Source organism: Mercenaria mercenaria, chromosome 11 (genome assembly GCF_021730395.1).
Source record: "Mercenaria mercenaria strain notata chromosome 11, MADL_Memer_1, whole genome shotgun sequence".
Classification (NCBI taxonomy): domain Eukaryota; kingdom Metazoa; phylum Mollusca; class Bivalvia; order Venerida; family Veneridae; genus Mercenaria; species Mercenaria mercenaria.
The window spans coordinates 77,819,704-77,831,803 of NC_069371.1; the positions used below are offsets into that span (position 1 = coordinate 77,819,704).

The 12,100-nt window shown below is 35.7% G+C and overlaps 1 protein-coding gene across 2 annotated transcripts; it reads left to right on the forward strand.

Moving 5' to 3' along the window:
- Positions 1-2,078: 2,078 nt before the first annotated feature.
- On the forward strand, positions 2,079-11,085 carry LOC123532343 (aquaporin-12A-like). 2 transcript variants are annotated; one of them, XM_045313754.2, is made up of 3 exons: positions 2,079-2,188; positions 8,234-8,910; positions 10,105-11,085. In XM_045313754.2, exons 2-3 carry the CDS (start codon positions 8,262-8,264, stop codon positions 10,353-10,355), a joined length of 900 nt encoding a protein of 299 aa, XP_045169689.2. In that variant the 5' UTR covers positions 2,079-2,188; positions 8,234-8,261; the 3' UTR covers positions 10,356-11,085. The 2 variants fall into 2 exon arrangements, with proteins under 2 accessions (XP_045169689.2, XP_053373802.1); XM_053517827.1 differs by lacking the exon at positions 2,079-2,188 and adding an exon at positions 3,062-3,272.
- Positions 11,086-12,100: the final 1,015 nt, after the last annotated feature.

Below are 12,100 nucleotides of genomic sequence, written 5' to 3' on the forward strand. Positions count from 1 at the left end.
GTCCTCTGTGATTATTTGTAGTAGAAATGGATCTGTATATACGTAAATAAAATGTTCGTATCTAAAATGAGACTGACGTTAATTAAGATTCATATATCATTTTATTATAAGTAGTAGTAGTAGTAGTAGGAGCAGCAGCAGCAGCAGCAGCAGCAGCAGTAGTTGTAGTAGTAGTAGTAGTAGAAGTAGTAGTAGTAGTAGTAGTAGTAGTAGAAGTAGTAGTAGTAGTAGTAGTAGTTATAGTAGTAGTAGTAGTAGTAGAAGAAGAAGTAGTAGTAGTAGTAGTAGTAGTAGTAGAAGTAGTAGTAGTAGTAGTAGTAGAAGTAGTAGAAGTAGTAGTAGTAGTAGTAGAAGTAGTAGTAGTAGTAATAGTAGTAGTAGTAGTAGCAGCAGCAGCAGCAGCAGCAGCTGCAGCAGTAGCAGTAGTAGTAGTAGTAGTAGTAGGAGCAGCAGCAGCAGCAGCAGCAGTAGTTGTAGTAGTAGTAGTAGTTGTAGTAGTAGTAGTAGTAGTAGTAGTAAAAGTAGTAGAAGTAGTAGTAGTAGTAGCAGCAGCAGCAGCTGCAGCAGTAGCAGCAGTAGCAGTAGTAGTAGTAGTAGTAGTAGGAGCAGCAGCAGCAGCAGCAGCAGTAGTTGTAGTAGTAGTAGTAGTTGTAGTAGTAGTAGTAGTAGTAGTAGTAGTAAAAGTAATAGAAGTAGTAGTAGTAGTAGCAGCAGCAGCAGCTGCAGCAGTAGCAGCAGTAGCAGTAGTAGGAGCAGCAGCAGCAGTAGTAGTAGCAGCAGCAGCAGCTGCAGCAGTAGCAGCAGTAGCAGTAGTAGTAGTAGCAGCAGTAGCAGTAGTAGTAGTAGTAGTAGTAGGAGCAGCAGCAGCAGCAGTAGTAGCAGTAGTAGTAGTAGTAGGAGCAGCAGCAGCAGTAGTAGCAGTAGTAGTAGTAGTAGGAGCAGCAGCAGCAGCAGTAGTTGTAGTAGTAGTAGTTGTAGTAGTAGTAGTAGTAGTAGTAAAAGTAGTAGAAGTAGTAGTAGTAGCAGCAGCAGCAGCAGCAGTAGTAGTAGTAGTATATGAAAACCTTTTCATGATAAAATACGTCCAAAGGTGATTTACATTAGTATATACATATGTCCATATATACATACAACTGCAGCCACTTGAGGGCTGTTACTGCAGATACAGAGTGATCTGACCAGGACAGAGCGGGACAATCTCCTAGAACGTGATAGATCAAAGCATAAAATAAAATGTAAAAATATGTATATTCCCAAACACAGCGATCTTTCTTGAAAGTTTCAACTTCTTTCTTTAAACAATTTTGTGCATGTGTCTGTTTTACGAAGAGAAATTCTCCTTACAACTGGAGGTACACAAAGATTCTACAAGAACATCAGAGACTATCATATCCAACTTCAGTCACTGTTAGGGTCTACAGCCATGGTCTGTCAATCAGCTGATGGGTGGTCCAGTGGTACTTCTCCAAGCCATAAGTGCAGGATTGTCAATTTCGGACAACAATATTTTTAAATATATGAGACGTTGGTCAAATTGACTTGTTTAATATAATTAAAGAAAGTAGTATTTTTGATGTTTCGGCTGGAAATGCTAACATGTGACAAAAAATATTATATTTATGACTTTCCACATTGAACTTGAATAAGATTGATAAAATACTCGACAGCGCCGCACATTTTATTCAACTCGTTTAATAAATTCAATATGAAAAGGCACTCATGTAACGTCCGCTAATGAATGAAACTTGCGAACGTTTGTGAACACTAAAATTTCGAAAAATACAGATCCTTGACCAAATTCTGATTAATCGCCTTTAAACTGACACACATATTAAAATATGATGACTTGACAAAAGTTAGATTTACAAACTCTAATCGTACACACGTATGAAATCAAAACTACATAAACTTTGTTAATTCAAGCAAGAAGTAGCAATAGTCCTATTCCATATGTTTGACTCCTTCCAAATGTGAAACTATAAATGAAATACTAGTACTCAGTAGTAGCTAGACTAATACAAGCAAAACTTAAATAAATACACTATACGACCTGTATATTTACATAGATAACGGGGTATAAGAATTAGCACGTAACCTAAATATGTACAATTTTGATAATAATATCAACACGCGCGTATAGTTTACAGTCACATCGTGAGTATAATTCAATGTGTTGAATTTAGAGAAGGTTAGTATCATTTATAGTGTTCTCTTTTTCAAGTCAGATTTTTAAAAAAAAATCAAAACATGTCTCTTGGAAGAAATGTGTGTATGGACAGATCAATGGTGCACGGTGGAAACAGGTCAACTATCACTTAAAAGTATTTATGATTATAAAGTATACATACTGTTTCCTAAATAATTTAAAACCTGTGTTGGGCATGATGCATAGACTATTAGCTGTGAAAATGCCAGGGTCACATCCGAAGTCGAAGTCAAAGGCAATTTTCACACCTAATTATGCCTAGCATACGGTGTGCTTATCATTAATGCGTAATAATTCGAATGTTTGGCAGAGAAGCAAAATATCATGACTGAGCCGTGCCATGAGAAAGCCAACATAGTGGGTTTGCGACCAGCATGGATCCAGACCAGCCTGCGCATCCGCGCAGTCTGGTCAGGATCCATGCTGTTCGCTAACAGTTTCTCCAATTCCAATAGGCTTTAAAAGCGAACAGCATGGATCCTGACCAGACTGCGCGGATGCGCAGGCTGGTCTGGATCCATGCTGGTCGCAAACCCACTACGTTGGTTTTCTCATGGCACGGCTCATGTGTTAAGGTACAAGTAAGCTATAAGATACGAAACAGCGTCTTACTATTAACCTTCTTATTATGCTTAACATTAATTTGTTCTATTGATTGACATATAATACTTCTAAAGTTTTAATAATATCACTGTACAAATATTCATAAGTGCCGTGTCCTACGACATTGACCGTACAGACATGGATTTGCTTCTTGGAAACATTACAACTTCTCTTCATGCTTACAGGAAAGTCCAGTGCTGTTCTAGCGTTTATTCTGTAGGGTATGGCTGCTAAAATATGTATGAGGAGTTTCAAAAGCGAAATAACAATGAGAGTTATTTACATATACAATTTAAATATTTATAATAAGACACGGAAGTTTAATGTAACCACACAACCAAAACAGGGTTAGTTTAACAATTTTATTATTAGACCAACGTTTCGGATTTTACAGAGCCTTCTTTAAATATTTGATTAAAAAAAACAGTAATTTTTCCATGGAAAATGATGGATTTAATTTAAGGTAAGATATACATATAAACTGTATTTACTTAATGATGAAAAATAAACCGTATTATATCCAACTTAAAGGAAAGAAACAGTCATGACGCAAAAGAAAAACTTTGTAAGTCAACTTCTACAATATGATGACTCGCTGGTGACAATATGTTCTTCATACTATTCAGGCAGTTCATTAGACACATGTTTTGTTAAAACCTGCAAAATGCTTATTCATAATTTAACTCCTATCATCCGGTTATTCAATACCCGCATTATTTTTACGTTGAATATACACTAAACATTCATAAAATACACAACAAGCGGGTTTGAAGTGCTTTTACGATGACAGAATGATTTGTTTTTTAAGGGGGAATGGTACTTTGTCAAAATTTAAGACTTGCTAATAGTCGTATATACCAAAATAAACTTGTAGATATTTCAAATTTGTATCATCATCTTTTAGAGCGATAAACATGCGTATGACGTTACCATGACGTCGCAAACATGACCCGTTTTCGCGCTTTTTACGTCCGTTAATGGTAGCACTAAAATGGTATAAAACTCGATACTACAAACGTATTGTTGGCGTCAATGCATTAGATTATATATCAAACGACAGAATAAAGCAATTTCTTAGTGATCATTAACATGAAAAGGTATTTTCTATCCGAATTTTCGAAGGAGGTGCGAAAACAGACTTTGGTTGTTTAAGAAAATTCAGGAAAAAAATCGCTTCTGATCCATTTTGCAAAAAATTGGCCGTGGAATTTTTGCCAAATTTTTGTATGTAAAAATTCATTATGTTGTTAATGGCTGTGCAAAAATAGAAAAAAGTTCACCGAAGCGTTTTTCTAGTACAACCGTTTGAATTAGAGCATTGTGACGCAATAAACAACGTCGCTTAAGACATGACGTAAGCACGTGAATATTTACATTATTTGCCTTATTTTTACACCAGTGGCTGCAAAGATGGTGCTCTCCATACATATGTGGAACTATGCTTTCTAGCGCCTGTATTAATTCAGCTTCTCCTTTTTGTTTGTTTTGATTGACAGCGTATGTGAAATTCTTAATGAATGATGATTTCACTTTTTCGGTTAATGATGGACAGGCTCGACTAATCTTTTCAAGTTTATTTCCTACGATCCGTTTTGTATGTGCTGGATCTGAAAATTTTACAATGTCAAAATTAACTTTCCTCCGTTGTTTATTTCGTTGCTGCAGAGTCATCGTCCTCTATAATATGTTTGTACATCAGTCCAGAATTGCTTGCCTCTTTATGCAATTGAGCACTAATATCGGGCTCCATAGCTTTTACAGAATCGCTCCAATTTTTTGGCATCTGTGAAGTTGACCATATTTAATTGTTTTCGTGTAAACTTTGGTAAGTTTTCACACAGTTATTGTTACTTTCAAACATTATGTATGTTGCAACAATATTTGTTTACTTATTTATAAACTTGAACCCTAATATAAAACAGTTATTGACTGTTAAGCCGTCGGATATGATGTGATATTCACCGGAAGAGGGCATTACCTCTTCCAGTGAATACCATACCATATCCAATGGCTCAAAGGTCAATAATAAATATAGTTTTCAAAACGAAAATTAACATAAATAATTGACAGAAACCTCAATAAAAATAATGCTTTTTTCGCTCTAACTTTGGAAAATTATTGTACTTATATAGCAGTCATAGATAATTATCATTCACACGGGCGTGTTAAATTTGCATATATACTATTTTGTATGTGTATTTATTTTATGTAATAAGTTGCTTTGAAATAAACATAATATTTTGATGGCAAATTTATATTTATAGATAAATTTATTGATAATATTTTCTTTAGTACTAATATTTACGAGATTATCCCATTTTTGTTTTCATGCAAAAATATAGCCAAGGGAGACAAACAGATACTGATTAATTAAGTACGGCTGTTATATACATTCTTATTACAGAAACACAACCTAAAGCATAGATTTGTACCAGCATCGTGTTGACTTGTCAGGAAATTATCAGTAGTGCGGTACGGTGACCTCGGAAAAGGGCGCATAACATGCGAGATTGTCGGCTTACATGGAAATTCCAAATGAATTCATATTATTGTGTGTTTTGATTGATAGAATCTGTTTTACGGCCCTTTCAGTATTTCAGTTATGTCAGGCAGGTAGACAAGCTTACTGCCGCTCATAGGCTGTTTTTTGATAAAAAATATAAGCATTCTTAATTTATTAAGACTTATTATACAGCCATTCTATTCAAACTTATTCTTTCTAAAATACGTGTAAAATAAAAGCTCAGTACATAATCCAGGATCGGGAACGGATTTAGCATCTTTTTAAGTGATCGTTCTCTAGTGTATACTGCTAGTTTCTATATGGACCAACATTGCAAACTTTAATATATTTTTTATTGAATTTTAGGAAAGACAATATTGTGAACCAAGCCGCGAAACAAACGGCATCTGGACGAACATTCATCATTCTATATCGTTATGTCGTCATGTAAACGGAAGGGGCACCTGTCCGTGATGGCATGTTTAAAATTCATAATTTAGTCGTTTTTATTCAGGCTTTTTTCCCCGTCCTGTGCAACAAATAACAAATAACAGAAATGTTTAAATGAAATGAGCCGCGCCTTGTGAAAACCAACATACGGTGGCTTTGCAGTCTGGTCAGGATCCATGCTGTTCGCTAACGGTTTCTTAACTTGCAATTAGGCTTTAAAAGCGAACACATAGATCCTGACAAGACTGCGCAAGCTGGTCTGGATCAAGTACGTCGCAAAGCCACTATGTTGGATTGTTCATGCGCGGCAACTACATATTTAATAAACAGTGGTAAACGTAAACATTTTAATGATAAAGGTTTTATCTGTATCTTTCGCAAGAACAGTGACAACGAGAATTTATAATATGCTACGTACATTGAACTGAATAGATTGATAAAATACTCGACGTCGCTGCAAAATGTATTCAAATCGTTTAATAAATTCAATTTGAAAGGCACTACTGTAACGTCGCGCTAATGAATGAATCTGCAACTGTTTGGAACACTTAAAATTTCGAAACATACAGATCCTGGACCATTCTGATTATCGCCTTTAATATGACGACTAGTTTAAATATGTCGACTTGACAAAAGTTTAGATTTACAAACTAATCGTACCAACTGTATGAAATCAAAACTACATAAACTTTGTTATTCAAGCAAAGAAGTATGCAATTTTCATATTCCATTCTGTTGACTCTTCCAAATGTGAACTATAAATGAAATATGTACTCAGTAGTACTAGACTAATACAGCAAACTTAATAATAAACTTGACGACTTGTATTTTTATTCATAGATACCGGTATAGAATTAGCACGTTACTAAATAGGTGTAACAATTTTGATATTTAATATTCAACACCGCGTATAGTTACACGTCACATGTGATTGATAATTCAATGTGTTGAATTTAGAGAAGTTTGTATCATTTATAGTGTTCCTTTTTCAAGTCAGATTTTTAACAAAAAAATCAACTAACATGTCTCTGGAAGAATGTGTGTATGACAGATCAAACTGTTCACGGTGAAACAGGTCCAACTATCACATTAAATAGATTTGATGTATAAAGTATGACATTGTTCCTCAAATAATTAAAACCTGTGTCCGGGCATGATGCATGCTATTAGCTGTGAAAATGCCAGGGTCACATCCGAGATCCGAAGCAAAGGCATTTTCACCCTAACTTAGCCTAGCATACGGTGTGCTTTCATATAAGTGCTATATTCGATATGTTTGGCAGAGAAGCAAATTCAGTGCCGTGAGGAAGCCAGACTGAGTGGTTTGCGACAGCATGGTATCCAGACCACTCGATCCGCCGTTCTGGTCAGGATCACTCTGTCGCTACATTTCTCCAATTCAATTAGACTTTTTAAAGCGAAAGCTGGTCCTGATCCAGACTGCGCGGATGCGCAGGTGGTCATGGATCAGCTGAGTCTGCAAACACTAGTGGTTCTAGGCTATCGGTCAATGGTTAAGTACAAGTAAGCTATAATTACGAAAAGGTTTAATATTAACCTTCTTATTATGCTTAACATTATTTGTTACTGATTACATATAATATTCTAAATTTTAATTAATATCCTGACAATATTATAATGCCGTGTCCTACGACATTGACTACAGAATGGATTTGCTTCTGGAAATTACAATTCTCTCATGTTACAGAAAGTCCATGTACGTTCTAGCGTTATTCTTTAGGTATGGCTGCTAATATGTATGTAGTTCAAACGCGAATACACAAACTGAGAGTTATTTCATATCAATTTTAGATATTTATAATAGACACGAAGTTTAATGTTACCACACAAATGCAAAAATCAGGGTAGTTAACAATTTTTTATTGATCAACGTTTCGGATTTTACAGAGCTTCTGTAATTTTGATTAAAAAAAACATGTATTTTTCAGAAATGATCGATTTAATTAGGTAATAGAAAAATACTGTTATTACTTAATGATGAAAATAAACGTTTTATATCATCTTAAGGAAAGAAAATGCATGACCAAAAATAACTTTGTAAGTCAACTTATACTATTGATGACTCGCTGTGACAATATGTTCTTAACATTCAGGCAGTATTAGACAAGTATTTTAACTGCAAATGTCTTAACATAATATTCAACTCCTATTCTCAAGGTTATTATCGCATTATTTTGTTGAAATACACTTAACATTTATTTTGAAATAAAACAAGCGGTTTAAGTCTATTTACTGACAAATGATTTCTTTTTAAATACTTGAATAATGTAATATTAGCTGTTATTTCGGGCGAAATTGTTTCATCGTATGTTGTAGAAATTTAACCGAATTAAAAAATTAATCGAAAAAGTTCTTTGATATTATATTAACATTACATAATACATATTTGATATATACTATAGGTTAAAAAAGTAAGTAACATATAACAATATTTCTATTTGTACTTTCAGGACAGCTATCTTTCCATTAGATGTGACGATGCCGTCTATCGTAAATTTACAAGATATCCTGTTGACAGACTGGAATAAAGAATGGTTACCTCAAGTCATGGAAGTGCTTGTTTACTTCACCGCGGTGTATTTGATTGGATTAACACTTTATCACGTGACCAGAATATCATTTCCGTCCGTAATGTCTGAATATGTTTTTGACTTTGTGAAAACAATGACAATATGTGCGTACTCAATTGGGATGATACTTGTTCGGATAAACTTTGGGGATGTATGGTTTATATTAGTTCTCGTCCCGCTTATTTTGTTGACCGTGATTACCATTCCAGGGGAAGCAACTCCGGTCACAATATGGGTGCAATACTTTCATAACCGCCTAAGTGTTCCCACGGTGCTTATTAAGACCACTGTGCTTATGATATCAGGAGTAGCTGCTTTTTGGGTAGGGATTGTTGTTTTGAAATTGAACCTACATGATATCCTATTTGGTTTCAAGTATTCGACAGTATTACCAACGATGTGTTCCTCGGCGCTAAATGTCCCTCTATATCAGGGCTTTGTGCTGGAGATGCTGGCGGTCATGTATGACTCTTGGTTCATTGTGCAGAAACTTTCACCAAACCTACTACTAGATGCTGCATTCAAAATATCTAATACTGGGCTGTTGGTCATTGCAGGTAAGACAGGGTCATTTATGTATATTCAGCTATATAGGTGCATTACCATCTTTTTATCAGGATTAATAGAAGTCTGTTATTATTTTAAAGGTTCTCCTGAAAGATTTTGTAAATATTCACAACAACGCTCTTTCAGATCTGTGTCGGCCGCAAAATGTCGCCCTGTACTTGAACTTTCCTGGTCCTCTGAGATTATAAGAGCCTTAGATGCTGTCTGTGTAGGACAGAGTTTCTAAACCCAAGGGAAAACACCTATCTACACAGGCAGACATATAAAACCATCTTTCTTGCATACAAATCCGAAGTTTTAAAAGATAAAGATATTTGATTTACAATATTGAGTATGACGTCAAAATCATGATGTACAAAGCGTACGTGTTGCTTGTCTTTTCCCAGGGAAAAGAAAAAGTGATGTACTATTTCCCTCTTGGTGGACAAGTCCATTCAATCTTTGTTTATAATACGAGTTCCACTGTAGCCGGTGCAATGTTTACATATAATGGGTGTAGTACATTTCATTACGTCTCAGAAACTGAAACAAAGCGAATTTCTTTTAGTTTGCTTGGTAAATGCATCCAGAAGGGCTTCTTCTTGATTAAATCATTCGCAGCTGTAGTAAGTTAGCTTCAAAAGAGTTTGATAAAATGGGTCGCAGATCAGCAAATGTTGTCGTGAATGGTGGTATTGATTGACTAAATGACCATGTTTAATTGTAATGACTGCAAGGGAAAGTATAATGAAAGTATTTCTACAGAAGCAACAATAAAGTATTACATTAAATACATGTACACGTACATGAAGTAGGAAAGTACTGAAAAAATCAGAGGAATACGATCTTAAAGCTGAACATTTATCGATTACTAGATGTCCGAAAATCATGTGCCTTGGAATAACTCGGGTGTCGAGCTGACCTATTAAAATAAACTAGAAAATCTGAGGCATTGTCTTGAAATCATGTTCCATAATCATGTAAAACTTTTATCGAATTGTACTGTCATGTCTTTGAATTGATCGACTTTAACATACTGCGAAGTACAGGATAGAAATGAATGTTTCTAGTAACACTAATAAATTGTCAGTGACCATTGCTTCCAGCTACGGCTCGGTCTTGAAAATTTCAGGCAATCTTATGCATAACAAGACTTTATTTCTATTTGTTTCAAAACGTTCATGAAATTGTCGCATTTGTTTCAGGTTCTCATCTAACAGGAATGTTTATGCATCCACCAAAAGCGTCTGGTCTTACATTTGGGTGTGGCCAAACGTCTTATTTTAACCATATTCTCGTGTATTGGATAGGACCTTTGGTAGGGGCATGGCTGAGCGCAAAACTGCAAAAAAGACTCCGCCTATCTTGGACAAGTGATGATGTTGCGACACAAGAGAGTAGACAGTCGTCCGTGAAGAAGGCGAAACAGGCACAGAAAAAGAGACATTATGATTAGGATTTTCATTTTATAAAAAAAATAATTGAGCCGCGCCATGAGAACATCAACATTGTGGGTCTGCGACCAGCATGTCTCCTGACCAGACTGCGCGGAACCTGCGCATCCGCGCAGTCTGGTCAGGATCCATGATGTTCGCTAACGGTTTCTCTAATTGCATAAGGGTTTAAAAGTGAACAGCATGGATCCTGACCAGACTGCGCGAATGCGCAGGCTGGTCTGGATCCATGCTGGTCGCAAAGCCACTATGTTGGTTTTCTCATGGCATGGCTCATATGTTATTCAAAATATTGAAATTTACAAAACATATTCGTAACATACCGTTTATATTTTACAGTTTTAGCGGCAGGGGTGTAGGGACGATTTGAGCATTAGGGCGGCGGAGGGGGTGGGTTTGGAAGAGGGTATCCCCCTCCAATCAACAGTGTTTGGGGTGGCCCTGGGAAAATTTTGCATATAGCTAGAGTAAATGGTGCAATCTGGCGACTTCTTGGACTGCTCAGTAGCTGTTGTACTTTTCGTCCCTATTTACAGTTTACTGTGTTTAAACACTGCAATGGCAGTGCGATGTTAGATACGGACAATGAGTTGCCAGTGTAGAACCAGTAATATCTAAGTAGGGGATCGAGCACAAGACTCTGACTTAAAGGGGTAATCAAATCCTTATGGCATTTTAGTCATTAAATGGCATTATAACTGTTTTCTTTCTGAAATAAACACTAATTATATACCCAAATGATCGCTTTGGAAACGCAAAATTGCGAGACTGATTGGCCTTTGCCAATTTTATGTAGAAGCTGTAATACTTGTTAATGTAACTATACCTATAAAATCTATAAGGAAACCCTTCTTACCAAATGTCATAGTGAATGCCTGAGTTTTGGTTCACTTGATAAAGATGCAATCCAATTAGCCGCCTTCTCAGAACACAACTTGCCGAAACCGAAACCCTACAGAAATTGCTGTAATTATGAGTGCTTAAATGATACTCATTTATACAATCATACATAATTAGACAAATATGACGAAACAAACAAATAGAGGAACACTGCTGGGGCGCCGCTTTTGAACAGTCAGAGGCAAACATACCACTGGAGAGAGTTAAAACTGGTTTATGGGGCACACCTAACCTTATATTTAATCTGCACCAGGCTCCAAAGTCACATGATAGTGTAACATTCTCCTTGGCAAAAGTGTTCTAATTAAAACAGTAAGTTTGTCCTTGAGGTCATTTAAAACGCATGGCAAACTGCAATTTATATTAGGTCGTCATTCACCCTTGTATTAACCTATTATTTATACCATCACAATTCCATTTATAACAAAAGTGCATTCACAACAGAGATTTGATTTTGTTCGTATTTTTGTTTTATCAAAGATCAAACACGCGCCAGATATAATTATACATGCATACTATAACTGAAAATGGAAACGAACAGAACAAAATTAAGAAAACTATATGGTATTTAACTCGCCCTCCTACGCACACCTCACAACCTTCCTTGATAACGTTTTCGGTGGTTGCTATATAATTATTTTGATTTAAATGCACGTGTTATTGGTATATATTTAAATCAAAATGCACGTGTTATTGGTATATATTTTGATTTAAATGCACGTGTTATTGGTATATACTTAGTTTCACTTTGTGAGACTATAAGACCTTATTTTAAAAACAAGATTTATTCACTGTTTTATATTGACTTGAGCCATCTTGCCTCACCCTCTTCTAAGTAAAACAATGT

Excerpts from the sequence above, each read along its gene's own strand:
- LOC123532343 (XM_053517827.1), top strand. The coding sequence starts at position 3,247 with ATGGAAAATGATGGATTTAATTTAAG. Across the intron at positions 3,273-8,233 it reads AATGATGGATTTAATTTAAG|GACAGCTATCTTTCCATTAG; the intron begins GTAAGATATACA and ends TTGTACTTTCAG. Across the intron at positions 8,911-10,104 it reads TGGGCTGTTGGTCATTGCAG|GTTCTCATCTAACAGGAATG; the intron begins GTAAGACAGGGT and ends CATTTGTTTCAG.